This window comes from Haliotis rufescens, unplaced genomic scaffold (assembly GCF_023055435.1).
Source record: "Haliotis rufescens isolate VD_foot unplaced genomic scaffold, xgHalRufe1.0.p SCAF_15, whole genome shotgun sequence".
Taxonomy (NCBI): domain Eukaryota; kingdom Metazoa; phylum Mollusca; class Gastropoda; order Lepetellida; family Haliotidae; genus Haliotis; species Haliotis rufescens.
Window position 1 is genome coordinate 2083538 of NW_025963835.1, and position 18306 is coordinate 2101843.

General features: G+C 40.6%; 2 protein-coding genes across 2 annotated transcripts in view; both read left to right on the forward strand.

The window, feature by feature from the left end:
* Positions 1–695: 695 nt before the first annotated feature.
* LOC125379977 (stress response protein NST1-like) lies at positions 696–2746 on the forward strand. Its single transcript, XM_048395905.1, has 4 exons — positions 696–900; positions 1116–1236; positions 1707–1752; positions 1986–2746. Exons 2-4 carry the CDS (start codon positions 1116–1118, stop codon positions 2644–2646), a joined length of 828 nt encoding a protein of 275 aa, XP_048251862.1. The 5' UTR covers positions 696–900; the 3' UTR covers positions 2647–2746.
* A 2802-nt stretch (positions 2747–5548) lies between these two features.
* The window catches only part of LOC124114066 (DNA excision repair protein ERCC-6-like), a 63423-nt gene continuing 50665 nt past the window's right edge, over positions 5549–18306 (forward strand). The window contains exons 1-6 of the mRNA XM_046474607.2: positions 5549–5722; positions 7828–8066; positions 9543–9730; positions 14930–15055; positions 16365–16530; positions 17314–17439. Of these exons, the coding sequence (XP_046330563.2) occupies positions 5650–5722; positions 7828–8066; positions 9543–9730; positions 14930–15055; positions 16365–16530; positions 17314–17439 (918 nt within the window). The 5' untranslated portion in view covers positions 5549–5649. The remainder of the gene's footprint in view (positions 5723–7827; positions 8067–9542; positions 9731–14929; positions 15056–16364; positions 16531–17313; positions 17440–18306) is intronic.

The following is an 18306-nucleotide window of genomic DNA, read 5'->3' on the forward strand; positions in this document are numbered from 1 at the left end:
CTGGATGCAGAGTTATAATTTTGACGCACATGCTTATGTGATTGTGGCATCGGGGGGTTTAACCCATCTCACTTACTCACTAGCTATAAAAAGGTTTGGTGTAATGAGTATCAAAGAAAGGGTATTCTGCAAGCATTTGTCATCCACCCCGCTTTGCTGACAGGTTCAATAAAGTGGTGCCTAGGTTGACATACTGTGGCCACTCATTGTTACAATGGAACATCCTTGACAGGATTAAACTTGTCATGTTATGGTATAGAAGGTTAGGCTTGAATATTGTCCTGAGCAAAGAGATCAAGACAACTAACTGAAATAATTCATTCGCCTTGGGGTTAAATATACTTCAGAAGCAAGATAATGTGTCATTGCTCAATAATAACGTTTTTAGAGATGATCGAAACAGTAGTAAAGGGATGGACTATAAAATCTTCCCTTGAGTGGATTAAATTTACTGTACGGTATCTAGATTTAGAAATCATCAATGTGATAAATATCAACACTGTTAGATAAATAACAGAATGTACTCAAAATAAAAGGTTACTCTTATCATACGTCCCCCCCCCCCCCCCCCCCCCCCTCCCTCTCTCTCTCTCTGTCTCTCTCTTTCTCTCTATCTATCTCTCACTCGCTATCTGTCTCTGTCTCTCTCGTAGCGCGAAATCTTCAACAATAGAGGGTTATCGCCCTTTGAGACATATCGCCCAATCCAATGACGTCATAGACAGGAACAATAGGATGACGTCATAGAATGGTTCCATGACGACATACCTGGTTTGCCAGCCAGTCGACAGCACGACATCGTAGCAATCAGACGTACATTTCTTGCTTCCTGGAAATTTCAGAGTTGTTTGCAGTCGAGTGTACCCTTTTACCAGTGCAACTCTAACCGAAGTGTATAAGGTGAGAACACTTTATTTAGAATTTTCCAAAGAACAGAAATGTCTTGTTGGAAAGGTGTGGTTTTGAAGGTTATTGAACAGTGTAAACATATCTGTAGAACACTACATTATGTCTCAGACAACAGCCTTCTTTAATGTTCCTGTAACTATCATACCCTCGCAGCCACGATTCAAATGTTAGTCTTTAGTTTCACATTCAGATTTCATTTTCTCCAGATGAGTCTGCATCCTCAAGTGCGGTCGAGACGACGGAAGATTCTCTCGCCCATTCTTGAAACGAACGAGGGCGAAATAATCCCAATCAGACTAACACCCACAGAAAAAGAACATTTACTTGGTAAGTGTTGAATATACTCCAAGAACGCATTGTCTTTTGCGTCGTCGTCATTAATTTAATTGGAATATCAGAAGAAAATCACTTGATGTGTGGTGAAGTTAATAATACACTGCATTAAAACAAACATAAATAATCCATAAATATACACAGTCCAGCCTTCGGTCCCTCGGCCTTCATCAGGCACACTCTGTTGGTTTCCACTACACAGTGGAAGGTCCAAAACATGTAATTGATGAAGGTCGGGAGGCCGGAAGCATGACTGTACATATTTATGTATGTATTTGAATTCAGCGATGGGAATATATACAAAAGAAGATTTATCAATAATCCAGTCAATGTAAAATCTAGTATATTGTAATCCAGATAAACTGTAAATGCGTTCAACCCAACAATGTCACAGTTGTCAACAATGTCAACAAGTTGGTCTCGAAATATATATATGTATATAATCTTTTCTTTTATGTTCGCAGTTCAGTATATGGACTTAAAGTCTCAAGTTGGAGATTTGGAGGAAAGGTAAACACTGTGAACTCTCATATACCTTTTAGCGTTATTATTTATTTTAAAAGAGATCTCCGAGTTTATATTTATCCTTGATAAAATATGAGTTACCACATCCTTATATCCATCCAGGAACAATGGAAGATAATTATATCTATGTTTTAATGGTATTGATAACTAAGCATTGCTCAACTTTGATTGAATATACATGTATGTATCTTCTAATCGTAAACATATTTCTTCTTCAGCCTCCTCGATCATCTCTTCAGTGAGAACAAGAAACTCCTAGAAGAGAATGAGCGACAGAGGCGAGAAGTGAGCCATGAGAGAGAGTTGCGGCTGAAGGCCGAGGCTGAAAGACAACAGTTCCGACTAGACTATTATAACTATAAACTCAGTTTCACAATGGAGCAGGCTGAGCTCCGGGAAGTGAAGAAAACACTGGAGGAGCTGGCGGGAATGTGGGAGACGGAGAAGAAGGCGGAGGAGGAACAGAGGAAGAAGCTGGAGGAAGAGCTGAAGCAGCTGAAGTCACACCATCAGCTTGCTGTGCATGAACTGGCTGCCCTCCAGCGCCACACTGCTCCTTTGACCTGTCAGACTCCCGGCAAGACACAGCCAAGTCTTCCCTCCGTGGCTCCTCCAGTTCAGCCGAAGAAAGCACACAGACCCTACACGGGACGATCTAAGAACAAAGGTCTAAACAATGCCTCATCTGTCAAGTCGGACCTTCTCGCCTCAGGGGACAACTTAATCAAGGTCAAGGTTATAACAACCCGGAACAACTTAAAGATCGCTTGTGGAGTTTTACCCAAAGACTCGCAATTTCACAATGCTGCCAAGAAACCAATCCGATCAAGCAAGGGTGTTTCTATTGCAAAGCAAACGCAAGTTCGGAAGATGCGATAATGACTCATAATATTTAAGAAGTGATTTGTTATTATTTTGATTTCACAATGTTGTTAATTATTTGGTTTTTCGTTTTACAAGAATATAACATCGCAATTGTGGCAATACTTAAAAGAACGTCTTGTGTTTTTTGTCAAGCGAGCTGCCAATTTACCATGGAAAACTGCAGTAAATAAACGGCTCCCTCCTTCGGCGCACCAATTTTTTATACACACAAAATTTTGTTAATGCAAGCATTTGGATGGAATACACCAGTGCAGAGGAAAAAGGTATATCGCGATTTTTTATATAATTTGCTTAGCGTGATGTTGGCCTACTTATTCCAGTCTAGATGATACCTGGTGCACAGGTGGCCCAATTAAGGCGCCGCACTTAGCTGTGCAGAGTTGCGTCCCTTGGGCATGACAGAATTAGTGGGTTCGACTCCCAGTTCGCCCCGATTATGATCTACACTTGTCAGGTTTCATCCCAGATTAATCTGGGTACACCGTGATATAACTGAAATACGGTCAAACAACGTTTAAATCCAACTCACTCACTCACTCACTCACTCACTCACAACATCATACCCGTGCTCGTTGGTTTCACCAAAACAAAGCAGTACGTCGGACCTGCTTCACTTCTGGCTTTCCTACAATATCAATCTGACACACCGTGATATAACTGAAATACGGTCAATTAACGTTTAAATCCAACTCACTCACTCACTCACTCACAACATCATACCCGTGGTCGTTGGTTTCACCAAAACAAAGCGGTACGTCGGACCTGCTTCACTTCCGGCTTTCCTACAATATCAATCTGACACACCGTGATATAACTGAAATACGGTCAATTAACGTTTAAATCCAACTCACTCACTCACTCACTCACTCACAACATCATACCCGTGGTCGTTGGTTTCACCAAAACAAAGCGGTACGTCGGACCTGCTTCACTTCCGGCTTTCCTACAATATCAATCCGACACACCGTGATATATCTGATATCACTCTTACATAGCGGCGTTAAACTCATCTCGCCCACCCACTATAGAAAAGGGTTTGGTATTATGAATATTAAAGAAACAGTGTTCTACACCATTTGCCATACAAACCGTTTTCCAACAGGTTAAATATGGTAGAGGCTGCGTTTACAGGCTTGGTCTACCAATTGTTTCAGTAGAACGTCCGACGGGGTTAAATTATCGGGCGGATTTTTTTCAATAATTGAAATACGGATCCACCGAACCTGACAATCGGAAATGTTTTCTTGGGGGGGGACTTTTTATATTAACGCCTAGCATGATAATCACACCTTTAAAAACTCCCAAATTGTGTTACTGTCTTACCCAGACTAAATATACCTGCTCAGTGACCCCATGAATGGCTCCTCTAAAACGAAGACGGTACTCCAAGCATACAATGCGGCTTTGTTCCAGTGTAAAGGCTAAAAACATTTCTATCACATTGCTCAAGAATGCCAAATTAAAAAAGGGAATTTGAAATATATTTTTCCCATCATACCGATAGATTATTTTACAAACCATTTTTAAGTATATACTCCGAAACGTTGTGTCCTCATAATAAAGAAGTTGACATTCACATATTCTCTTCCTCCCTTGAAACCAATTTTGTTTTGAGTGATTAGTGGAAGTTTGTTGCTTAACGTCTTACTCGGAAATTGATATTCCAGCTTTATGACGACAGTCTGTAAATTATTCGAATCTGGACCAGACAAACCAGTGATTGATATCATGGACACGCCGATCAACTCAATTGGGATACGATGCCATATGTATCAACCAAGTCAGTGATCCTTACAATCAACCCTATCCATTTCTTCGCCTCCTATGACAAGACTAGGTTGCGTACCTGGAATTTTAAGAAACTGTATACGGGTCCCTCTTCAGCACGTACACTTATGTTCTAATCAAGTTTCGAAATATGTTCCTCTATAAAATAGCAATACTGTAGATAACAGGATCACAGTAACCTAATTATGATTTTTAGCTTCTTAGTATAAGTTAATAAGTCAAAAATGGTTGTCGGCATTTTGGATGACCATCCCCATTTCCATGTATATTTTCATTAGGACCCTCCCCGAAAAGACAAAATGCATGACACTTTATAGTGTATCATCAAATGTCCATTTGGTCATGACCCTCTCAAAATAAGTGTACTGCTTTTTAGAACCTTCTCCTAGAGATTGTCAAAGTTCCCTCTGACCAACTTGTGTGGTGATCAAATTGTCCATACCCATGTGGTTGACAAACGGGGCGCAAGCACATGGGGAAACACAGCTAGTCCCTGACAGACTCCTAAATTAGAACCATAAACATATTCGTATTCCACTCTCACCCCCCTCTCAGTCCCAGGATGACTATATTCAGCTTATGGTTTCTTAATACTAGGGCTGGGACGAGTCCAAATTGACTACCCGGTACCCACCCCGCTATTACCCGACCCTACCTGGGTACCCGCTACAGGTCTCAAGAGTTTGGTGCAAATTGTCCGATAGGAAATAGTTTGAGCGTAGCCCGGGGTAAAATGTATTCAAATATATGTATAAAACGATCTGGTCATGCATACACTGAAGTTGACTGAAGTGTTATTTTTATTCAAACCTATAAAGGTCAGAAGCAATGGTGCTTAGTCAGAAAGAAATGCGAACATTAGTGACTTGTTCTGTAACCATATAGTTCTAAATATTAAACAATATATCACATGACTAACCACGGGTCTGGGTAGTCCTGTGGGTACCCGGGTCCTACTCAGTACCCGAGTTACCCGTCCCAGCCCGACTTAATACTCCTGAGTTCCTTCATGAAAATATGGTGTTGTGAACGCTCCACGCAACGCAATGTTTATTAGACTGTGCAGGGAGTTTGTTAAAGGGGGGTAACTGCAAAGCGAAGTTACATGGAACTTCCTGTTTATTGGCGCACTTTTCGAAAGGCAGGATATCATCGACATGTGTATTTTGGTTTGATTTGACTGTCATTGAAGATACAGATTCAATCATTATGGATTCTGATGTTGAAAATACGGAGAGGCAGTTTGATGGCATCACTATCAGTGATAAGAGACCATTCAAAGGTGTGCAACACTGGCAATATGTGGCGTCACTCTGGCAAAGTTTGGGTGGGGTTTGAAACATTGTAGGATTTCATTTTCTGTACATACTTTTGATATGTCTAAGAAAAAAATATTGTTGTGGTCCATATCAGTCATTCGATGGTATTTATCATGAAGCTGTAAAATCCCTATGAATTCAGATAACGATGATAACTTTATACGATATATCCAGCTAGGCTAGATATCAGGCCTCTAAAGACCGTGAACGGTGGAATTAGTTTCCCTGGGAAACCAACTGGCAGGCACACTGCCCCTGTCAGGACTTTCATCTGATAAGGTCTCTTACTGTCCAACAAATGACCATGCCGATACTCTGCTATGTACCAGATGTTCAATAGTCAAAACAGGATTAGTCCCATTCGCTGTCTGGGCTGCGTGTAGAGGGGGCAAGGGCCCTGAGCTAATGATGAGCCTAACCAGCCTGACTGTGCCAGGATCACCAAAACCCTCTTTGCTGCGTTTTATATTTTAATCTGTACATAATAATTTTTTAAAAAATAAAACAGGCTGATGAAATCATATTCATGTAAAGCATAATTATATACAATTGCTATTTAGTGTGAAGATCCTGGGTAGAATAGATCTTCAGCAACCCATCCTTGCTGTAAAAGGCGACTATATGCTTGTCATAAGAGACGACTAACGGGATCGAGGGGCCAGGCTCGCTGACTTGGTTGATGCATGTCATCGATCTCAGACTCAATTATTTACAGACAGCTGTCATATAGCTGTAATAATGCTGAGTGTGGCGTTAAACAACCAACAAACATAATCTTACATGTTGAACATTACACAATCTCATTAAACATGTTAAAATCAGATCTTAGTTCTCGCTATCGCAGTTTTTCCATACATGAAAGTTGATTTATTATCTCAAATTTCGAGTTATGACAGATGTGTATTTATGTTTATGTATATTTATCACAACAGAAGTGGTATAAGTAGCAAATCTAGTGTGGAAGTAGTTATTTGCAATGACAAATGTATATTGTCGGAATCCTAGATGCCATTTTGAGACTGTTCATTATAATGCTGACATACCAATATTTATTAACTGGTACTATTGTATCCTTATTTCCACAGACGTCAAGCTGGAATAACAAACAATTTTAATTTATTGTAGAAGTAGTACTTTTTCTTTGAAGAATGTTCATTGTAGTTTTGCTGAATATTTCCAGCAACTTGCAAATATTTATATTTATGTATGATTATTCCTGGAGGACATGCACATACTACTGTACAACCAACATTTATTGTGTAGAAATAAGTGTTTGCTTTCAGCAGTGGTAATTAATATTGCTGTTTTCATGCTGAATACCTTGGCACAATTGATCATTCGTATAAAAAACCCACCCTGAACAGCAAGCATAATACATTTTTCGTACTTGTTAAACTTTCCCCTGCTATCTATAATTATATAGAATTATGTGTAAATACATATTGTCTGTTGGTGATTGACTACATGATACTGACTCGGTGACATAGGGACATGTATATAGTGTATAAAGTGTATTGTGAGTTTTTCCTTGTTTACCATACCAAAGAGGCAAGTAGACTAGAGAAACAGACTTTCACAAGTCTCTAAAGCAACTATCAATCTTTTAAATAATAATTTCTAGATTATATAAATAATGATATGTTGTCCTATAAAAGACTTGCATCCTCAGACTGACCGCTTATCTAGACTTGCCTATTATAAGGACAGAACGACTTTACACCCATGGACTTATTCAATACAAGGAGCAAGGCTAACAGCAGACAGTGGGGAGATGCTTGAGATTGGGAGACAGGCAGCAGAAGCAAGCTCCCACTGTGAATAAACAAAGAGGTCATTCCAGCCATCATAGTCCCGTCGCTCTTATCAGTAGATTCCAAATCTCATGTCCGCCTGTCACTTACATTTTGATAAACTATTAGCAACCATTTTTTTATGCTCATGATATCAATCCCTGGATTGTCTGGTCCAGACTCCATAATTTACAGACCACTAGAATATTGCTGAGTGCACCGTTAAACAAAAAACGATGTAAATTAAACATGTTAAATGTTCTCCATCACATCCACAGAAGTTCAGAATTTGCGGCATGAATCCCCTACATCCATTAAACCACCGAGGAAAGACAGCCACCCCTCGAGTTCCGATGGTGACCACCAGGTGGATGAGCAGGTCATGTTCAACAAACTGGTCACCAGGGCCAAGAAGCTGGCTTCTCACGGCCAGGTCGAGAGAGCCCTGGAGTTCAACAAGCGGGCCCTGAGGATTCACTACACAGAGAAGTTGGCAAAACGGATCAAGAAAATGGAGGTAGTGATTGGATTTATGTGGACCTGCTCATGGGCTATTTGGCACCATGTCTGCAGTTCATGTCAGTATAATTTCCAAATTTGGATTTCCCAAATGATGAAAAGTAATAATGGTATCAGGCCTATTTCTCCTTTACCGTGACCCTCCCCTGATCCTATTCCCCCCAGGAAGCTGGCTTCTCATTCGTACAACATAACATGGTTTAATTAGAATAACAAATAAATTATCAGATGACAGATGACATTTGGGGGAGGGGGGGGACAGATGACATTTGGGGGAGGGGGGGGACAGATGACATTGGGGTGGGGATAGACAGATGACATTGGGGTGGGGGGACAGATGACATTGGGGTGGGGGGAGACTGATGACATTGGGGTGGGGGGGAGACAGATGACACGGGGGGGGAGACAGATAACATGGGGGTGGGGGGAGACAGATGACATTGGGGTGGGGGGACAGATGACATTGGGGTGGGGGGAGACTGATGACATTGGGGTGGGGGGGGAGACAGATGACATGGGGTGGGGGGAGACAGATGACATGGGGGTGGGGGGAGACAGATGACATGGGGGTGGGGGGAGACAGATGACATGGGGGTGGGGGGAGACAGATGACATGGGGGTGGGGGGAGACAGATGACATTGGGGTGGGGGGAGACAGATGACATTGGGGTGGGGGGAGACAGATGACATAGGGGTGGGGGGAGACAGATGACATTGGGGTGGGGGGAGACAGATGACATTGGGGTGGAGATAGACAGATGACATTGGTGTGGGGGGGAGACATATGACATAGGGGTTGGGGGAGACAGATGACATTTGGAGGGGGGGACAGATGACATTGGGGTGGGGATAGACAGATGACATTGGGGTGGGGGGAGACAGATGACATTGTGGTGGGGTGTGAGGCCTAGACTCAGTAATATCTAATGTCAGAGCTACAGTTAAGCTGCATATTTGCGTAAAATACCACCCCACCCCCCCACCCCCAAACTATTCAAAACCTAATTACCTTCAGTTAATTTGCGTACAGAAACACATGCATTAAATGAAAAACTCAATTGTTTGAAAACAGAACGTATAAATACCCATCCAAAGAAGCATTTTCAGCATGCGTACATGGGAGCTAATTTCCGAAACACAATTACGAGCTAATTTACTTTCCGAGTAAAGCCTATATTTAGAACTTTCTTCTTTCTTTTTTTAAATCTCAAAATGCTTACTCATTTTGGGAAAAACCCAAGATGCCCAATAGAGTGATGAATAGATGAGTTAAAAAATATTGGTTACCCAATGAAAAATGAAATAACACAATTAAAAAAAAACCTTCGAGTGAAAACTCAATTGCTCAAAATGTTATCTGGAGCTCTGAATGTTATGGCTTTGTAAGCTTGTATTTCACTGACAAATTACCGATTTTCTTCCAAATTGACTGCCAAGGACACTTAGTTTAATTCCCATGCATGTTGATTTCCAGGCCTACCTGACCCAGTATGGTGGGGGGAGCTCGGAGGAGGATGACGGCACCATGGAACATCTTGGCGAGGGTTTCTACCTGTACAGGGAGTTCTATGAGAGAATCTACATGCATCAGAAGGAAGGCCTGCTGTGGTTCTGGGACCTCTTCAGGAAGAAGAAGGGCGGCATTCTGGGAGATGACATGGGGTAAACAAATTCATATTCAAAACTTATGGGAGTGGGATTCTTGAGCCCCAAATAAATTATTATGGTTATTTTTTTCATATTATACATTTATATACTGCACTCATCTCTGCTCAAATTCAGTTTATATGTTTGTTCCCAGATCAGCAAGATCAGTGGATCTGTATGAATTCCATTTATTATTTTCAACTCCCTGGGGAGTATTCAATCCAAGCTGCCTAAAGACACCAGATGGATTTTATGTCCACCTCCCTTATTGACATATTTGAACTAAGTCACTATGGTGACACCACAAGTTTTCACACTTGTGTTTTAGGTGCATTTACATGTACATGTTGCCACCATGGGGGTGAAGTGGGTTCTTTTGAGTTAACAATGTGAAAGCATAGCTCCAGATAACTTTTTGAGCAATTGAGTTATAACCCAAAGATTTCTATTTTAATTGGGTTATTACATTTTTCATTGGGTAACCAATATTTTTTCACTCATCTATTCATCACTTTTAATTGTGTTTTTTCGCAAAATGAGTAAGCATTTTGAGATTTAAAAAAAAATTAAACAATCCTAAATATTGGCTTGACTCAGAAAGTAAATGAGCTCGTAATTGTGTTTCGGAAATTAGCTCAGTTGTACGCATGCTGTTGTACGCAAAAAATTCATTGGGTATTTACGCGTTCTGTTTTCAAACAATTGAGTTTTCCATTTAATGCATGTGTTGGTGAACGCAAGGTTATAGAAAGTAATTGAGTTTTGAATAGTTTTGGGGGGTATTTTTACACAAATACACAGCTTATCTGTAGCTCAGTGAAAGTGTTGTATTACTTGTGTTTCAGGAAACCCAGCCTAGTACGAGCACCTTATGGTGCCACTTTGGCAAATGTTTGGTAGCATAATTCTTTTATCAACATGTTCAATGTTTCTTCTTATTTTAGTTATTTGTTTATGTTTTTGAAAGTTCGAGTTTTTTCTTGTTACTTCGATTATATATTTTCTATTCGGTTATTTTCTCGTTACTTCAAATATTATCTCATAATTTCTATTATTTTCTCATTATCTGATTATTTCAAGTTTATTTTAAAAAAACCTCAATATTTCAGAAAGTTTTCGCTGCTTTCGATTATTTTTCGTTAGAGTTTTTTCTCGTTATTTTGATTATTTTCTAGTAATTTCTGTTGCTTTCTCGTTACTTCAAGTTTATTTAAGAAACTAGAATTTTATGCTTATCCTGCATTACTCCTTATTGCATTCACTGCTTACCTTATGACAACAATTTGCTGCTGCGATGGTCTTTGGTGAAGAAATAAAGATGTTTCTATATTCCACTCCTGCTTTTTGTATAGATCATCGCCGCTGGACATCTCTCAGCAGGGCTCTTCAAATTGGATATTTTTAGACCTTTCGTTTGGCTATTATTCTAAATTTATATACGATTGGTGATGTATTCTTTTCATTTTACATCACTGATTTGTGTATTATTATGTGGGTGATTTTGGTGTGAAAAGACTGTCACGTGGCTCGTTGTTTTGAATTTGTTACAATTGTTTACTTGCAAGGGTAGTGAAATTGTTCACAATTCTTAGCTACTTATATTTAACATATACATGTTTTTAAATACTAGAAGCTTTGGCGTTACATAGAGTTTGCATCTGAGTTCAAGCGCCTGCTCCTATGTCAACCTTGGTCTTCTAGCTCTCAGTTCAATGAACAGATCTCAGACACACACGGCTGTTAATTACCTTTATGGCCCTTTCCAATGTTGGCCCTGGTTAGTCCTTCTCTCACTCAACACCACTGACAGTTCATGTCAAATCCCCGCCATCCATAAACACGCTGCTTCCTTTCCTTATTTTTCCCATCTCTACCTCAGCTTCCGCTCACGCATGCGTACACGTAGTCAAGTTCAGAGGTCACTTCCAGTACACTCGAATGTAAATATACTACACAATGTGGTTAGGACTGACATGTTATCACAGCAAAGTTTCCAACTTATGCCAGGGATGAGACCGCGCACAAGGTTCTAGAACACGACTCTCAAGTCTATCCCAGCTGGTTGGCAGGTTGGGCAATTTCAATCCAAGACTCTATTCTCTCAAGGAAGGTCAAGACCAGGATTCTTTTTGTGGAAGAGGACATGGCAGAGGTAAACCTCAGGGCTCTTATCACTCCCGCCATGTAAATACCTGGGGAAGTGATACGAGGGGTACATACACTGAAGTGTTGGACAGTCACGACTGGGAACTGCCCCTAGTCATCCCAATTGTTGACACCCCAGTGGGCGGGAGACTGAATCTGTTCTGGAAGAACTGGACCATTCTCAAGGATGACTTTGTACTCAACATAATACGTCATGGCTACCGTTTCACACACAAGCATATCAGTTACTGCGTCAGAGGTTCAGGCAACCAAACATCGACCTGTTTGCAGCTTGCAAAACCACCAACTTATGACGTATGTCTCCCTGTTACCGGATCAGCAGGCTTGGGCGGTGAATGCATTCAGCTTCCTTTAGGAAGGCCTAAAAGCGTAAGGTTTTCCACCACCTGTTATACTTCCCAAGGTGATACAAAAGATCAAGGAGACAAGGAATCTTGCTCCGACTTTGGTCGCGCCCTGGTGGCCGACGAGAGGGCGGTTTGTCGAGCTCAGAAGAAGATCCACTCCCCCTCCCACAGTGGTCCAACCTACTCATCCGCCCTCACAACAAACTGCCTCACCCTCAAGGTTTACGAGGGCCCCCCCTTTGAGCCCCTCGACGCATCCTTTTTTCATGACCTCACCAAGAAAACAATATTTCTCGTGGCATTAGCCATGGCAACATGGGTGAGCAAGCTACATGCTGGTCGACATCACCCTGGTCCTATATGGGCATGGTACGCACGGAGCGTATCGGGTTGTGCTTGGTTTATATAGCACCCAATCGTTCATTCACTATCACACCAATATCAATGATTGTGGGTGCTGAAGATAAGGGTGAACTGCACTTGTGCCCAGTACGAGCACTTCGAGGTTTCATCCGCCATTCCAAAACTAGACGTGGTTTGAGGAAACGGTTATTCATACCCGTATCTCCTACGTCCACGACAGAAGTTAGACGCAACACCATATGGTTACGCGCAGTCATCCTTCAGGCTTATGAGATCACCAAACGTGATCCTCCGAGAGCAAATAATCCTCCCGAGATCAGGGTGTTATCCTCTACCATGGCGTTACATAGTAACTGTTCTACTAAATCGATCATGGAAAGATGTTTTTGGAGGTCCAACACAGTTTTCGCCAGTCATTGTCTTCATGATGGGGCTCTTGAAGCAGTCGAGGGCATGCAAAGTTTTGGTCCTCTGGTAGTAGCCCAGCAGGTAACCAACCCTTGACGCAAATAATGAACTCGTCCTATACGGAGCCAGTCTACTTCCCGCACAAGTCACTGAGACACAGCCAGTGGAAGAAATTAAGCTTTTTTATCAGGCTTTGGCCCGGTGACATAGTGGGTAAAGATTTTTATCTGTGAAGCTAGTATTCTTTATTACCAAATATGTTTAGGGTCTTACCCTTTAATTCCTATAATCCTTTTGTATTAACCCTACCGTTATGATGTTTTTCTGAGCTTTTTCCGCCTCACGTATTATTGACAAACATGTGTTGTTGTTTTGGGGTGTGAATTATTGAGTTTTTTTACTTCTGAAGGTTACCCACCTCCAAACTGTCATTATTACAGATGCATTAAGGAGTAATGCAGGATAAGAAAAAATTTAGTGAAATTTAAATAATTTTTACATTTGTATACTTATCCTGCATTACTAAGTTTAAGGACACATCTGTCGCAGACTTGCCTTCCCACTTTGGATTCAAGTTTGTTTTTAAGCTTGGGCGACAGGCAGTGATGTAAGGAAGGTGACATGTCATTAAGGTCACATGACAGCATGATGGTCCATGCAAAAAGCAGGAGTAGAATGTGAAACACCTTTATTTCTTCACTCAAGACCATCACCGAGCGCTGTCTTTTTGTTGTCGTAAGTTAAGCAGTGAATGCATTAAGGGGTTGTGCAGGATATGTATACAAATGTAAAAAATATTTAGATTTTACTAAAATTTCGAGTTTTTTCTTGATGCTTCGATTATTGTAGAAAAAGAACTCGAAATTTCAAGTTAATAATTGAAATAACAAGTAATTTTTATTTGAAAAAATTAAAGTTATGCTACCAAAGTGGCACCATTAGGCTTTCGTAGCCACGCTGTTGTTCACTTGCACCCAAATGTTTTTTAAAAAAGCTGGAAACCCATCCTTAACATTTGGAGAAAAATCAGATGTTTTACATATCATTGTTATCTACAAATTTGAGAAACCTTTCAGCCTATGTGAGTTTTTACATCTTACAAACTATTTGAGTGAATCATTATTAAAAACATTATTAACATGGTTAAAGCGTCTCCACGTCATGCCAAGAGCCCGGGTTTGATTCCCCACATGGGTACAATGTGGAAAGCCTGCTTTCTGGTGATGCTCTCTGGCCTTGATATAGCTTGACTGTTAAAAGTGGTGTAAAACATACTCACTCACTTGGTTGGTTGCATGTCATCCCACCCCAAAGGCGTGGATCATTGCTCACAATAATAACTACTGAATTGTCTGGCCCAGACTTGATAATCTACAGGCTGCTGTCATATACTGTAGCCATGATAGCTGGAATATTGCTGAGTGCGGCACACAATACAGATGAACACTTGAACGACAAAAAACAAATTATAAAGATTTAGGGTAAGCCCCCCATTAAACCACACATTTTTTAAGCCTTAACACTAAAAAGAACCATTCATGAAGATTCGGGTTGGGACTATGCTTACCTTAAAAGGCGACTATGCTGTCGTAAGAGGCGACTAATGGGGTCAAACTTGGTGACTTGGTTGATGCATGTCATCGTATCCCAATTGCGTAGGTCAATGCTTATGATGTTAATCACTGAATCGTCTTGTCCAGACTCGATTATTTGCAGACCGCTGTCACATAGCTGGAATATTGCTGTTAACAACAAACAGACCAACAAAACAAATAGAATAATGTCATGAAACAGTCCTCTTGAGCATGTTGAGTTTTATACGTGTTATATTTTCAAACAAGTTAACATTTTAACGTTTTTTTCTTTGGTAAGATTTAGGGTAGGTTTGTCAAAATTGGTGTGGCCTTGACATAATCAATAAATGTTTCAGATTAGGAAAGACGATCCAGGTGATTGGGTTTCTGTCTGGGATGTTTGACATGGACAAGATCAAGTCGGTGTTGATTGTGATGCCTGTGTCTGTCATCCCCAACTGGGAGAAAGAATTCAGCAAATGGTGGGTGGTATATGTAGGAGATAAATGTGTAATTTTATTTGCAGCCGTTTATTGTGATTGTTATTATTTCTTCCTGGAAATGACAATGTTAGCTGGTATGCTATGATGTGACGAAACAAAAGATGACATCATATGTTTCATGATAAATTTAAGATATATAGTGGACTTCTGATTGGTGGCTTGAGTTGTTGCCTGTGTTTGGTGATAAAACTTGCAACAAGAAAACTGGGACAATTTCTTGTCCTTTAATGAACAAGAGGAAGAAATATGATCATTGACAAACTAGCAAGCGTTACTAACAATCCAATAGCTACTCTCCAAACTGGAGTGCTTCTTCCTCTATTTTCATTCCTCAGTTTACCCACTGGTAAGGAGACCGCCTCCGTGGTCTAGTGGTAGAGCCTCCACCCGGAGATAGGAAGGTCCAGGGTTCGATCCCCGTCTGGGTCATACCAAAAGATATTAAAAGATGGTACTTGTTGTTACCCTGCCTGTCGCTTGGCATTAAGGGGCTAAAACTGTGAGTGGGATATTCATGTTTAACTGCGGTATGGTATCTCAGTGGGCTAGCACTATAAATCGGCATCAGTCAGGACTAGTACATGCAGCCACACGCACACACACACGTGCATGCATGTCACTATATAAGTGCAATAATCTTACACGCGACGTCAAACTCCATTTCATCCCCCTCCCCCTACTGGTAAGGAGGATGGCAGTTTCCATACACTCCGGCTGATGTCTCATCATCCTCCGTAATATGAATGCTCTTGATCCGCCCCCGTACCTCACTGCACAAAACACCAGTTCCAGATCTGTATAGATTCCCCCAACGGAATATAATGTTATGAGAGTCTAACAGCTAGGTACAATCCATCTAGTCTGCAGCTCATTTTTGACTGGATTTTGTGGATTTTAGAGGGCATGAGCGGCCCAGTCATCTTAGGCGTCACAATTTGATATGCAGAGTTACATCCCCTGGGGATGCTAGGAATCTGTGATTGTGGGTTTGAATCCCATTCCAACCTGATTATGTTTGTAGGTTTGTCAGCAGCATACTCAGACTTTTGGGTCTCACCAAAGTGGTAACTGTCTGAGACCTGAATCACTTTGGGCTTCCTCCCACATCAAGCTGACACCCAAGGATATAACTGGAATACTGTCCAACTCACTCTCACTCACTCACTCACTCACTCACTCACTCACTCACTCACTCACTCACTCACTCACTCACTCACTCACTCACTCACTCACTCACTCACTCACTCACTCACTCACTCACTCACTCACTCTTGACTGTGTTGACCAGGGCTCCGGGTATCCGTGTGACGCTGTACCACGGCAACAGCAAGCGGGAGAAGGAGCGAGCTCTGGCCAAGGTGCAGCGGCGTAATGGTGTCTGTCTCACATCCTATGGTCTTGTTGTCACCAGCTCGACACAACTCACTCAGAAAGATGGAGCTGAATTTGTCTGGGTGAGCTCAGTGTTTGTTGTAGATGTCTTGTTATTAATTCTACTTGTGGGCATGGTGGCCTCACTGCCTTAAATGCACTTGGACTTTGACAGTAATTAGTCAGAATTCGAACAACTGCAAGAACATAATCTTGATTGAAGATGATTTTATGATAATCTCAATAATTGCTTGTTTTAGGCCTTATATTCTTTTTTAGTTGGTTTACAAGTCCAGCAGACAAAATAAACTGAACTTTGAAACAAATAAAATGACTTTTGAAAAAAATAATTTTGGGCGACACTGTTTTGCTTATTAGCATTGATTAGATGAAATGAAAAAAACGCACAAGGTTTTATCATCGCTGTTAATAAAATATGGTGAATAAGCTATATAAAAATCTTTATTAAGATTATTAAAAAAAAACCTAACCAATTAAGTGTATTTTGGTGTCTTGCATGTTAAAATTTGTTTCTTTTTCATTGATTAGTAGCAGTCCTAATCATGCTATTCTGGAGGTTTAAATTGTGTCAATTCTTCGTCCGACCACCTTCATTGCATTTTTTTGACAATTATTTTGCAAAACAACCAATAAAAATTAAAAGGTCTTAGCTTGTGCTGGAAAGTTAACATATTGAGTTTATGTGATAAGATGCAATAATACTTATTTTGATTCCAATTACGTTTTTACCTATTATACCATAATGAATAATTAGGTTTTTATCTTTATCCTGCCTCTGTACTTATATAAAAAATAAATGCCTACCGCCTCACATTTCTGAAACTATGTATGTTTGACTATTCCAGGACTATGTGATTCTGGACGAGGGCCACAAGATCAAGAACCCGACTAAGACAACAAAAGGGGTTCACGCTATCGGTGCCCGGAACAGGATCATCCTGACTGGCACGCCGGTCCAGAACAATCTCAGGGTGAGTCACTGAGGAGTGCACAGATGCCGCCTTTACCGTTTTGCCATAATAGTTAAGACTTGAGCCTAAAATTATACTATTACATTTGTCCTCCCCCAAATTGTGAATTTTGTCATTTTGTTCACGAATTATTTACATGCATAAAATATCGCAGAGAGCAAGTTCTGAATATGACACTATGCTGATCAGTGAGACCATGCTTTCTATTCACATGGTGTTGAAATGTAAGTCCCACAATGATACAAGGTCTCTGACTGGTGGTGATGTTGAGACATATTGACCAAGCATTAATTAAATCAACAATTAAAATAAATATGGTAATGTGGGGGAAAACACACCATATTCCTTACAACAAAACACCTGGATCGCCTTTGAATGGACATCTCAAATAGTAGCTAAGAGGGAAAATATGTCAAATATGAAAATGTCTTTGAAAAATGCATACTTTTATTCCATTATTTAAGCCTAATAAACTTGTACCGGTTGTTGAACCTAAACAAAGGCTTTGAATTGTTAGAGCAGTGTTTGAAATTAGGCATTAAAGTCAAAGGGCCATGTCAAGTCTTCAGGCTTATGAAAATAAAAGAATTGGTCTCAGGCAATGACTTTTGAAAATATAGTGCGGGTGGGCGTTTCTTTTGTTTTTTGTGCTTGTTCAAACTAGTATGTAACCAAGTAAACAGTTGTTTACCATCAACCTTGGAAAGGGCCTCCCTACATAAACAAGCATGCAAACCCCCATTGGCACCATAATCATAGCACGAGATGCGCAGTAAAGCAGTGTGCCTGTAAAGGGAAGTAACTGTGTTATATTGGATTGCATTTTTTTTAAAGTAATAAAAACGAAACATTGGGCAGACTTTATGT

Excerpts from the sequence above, each read along its gene's own strand:
- LOC125379977 (XM_048395905.1), top strand. The coding sequence starts at position 1,116 with ATGAGTCTGCATCCTCAAGTGCGGTCGAGACGACGGAAGATTCTCTCG. Across the intron at positions 1,237-1,706 it reads AGAAAAAGAACATTTACTTG|TTCAGTATATGGACTTAAAG; the intron begins GTAAGTGTTGAA and ends TTATGTTCGCAG. Across the intron at positions 1,753-1,985 it reads GTTGGAGATTTGGAGGAAAG|CCTCCTCGATCATCTCTTCA; the intron begins GTAAACACTGTG and ends TTTCTTCTTCAG.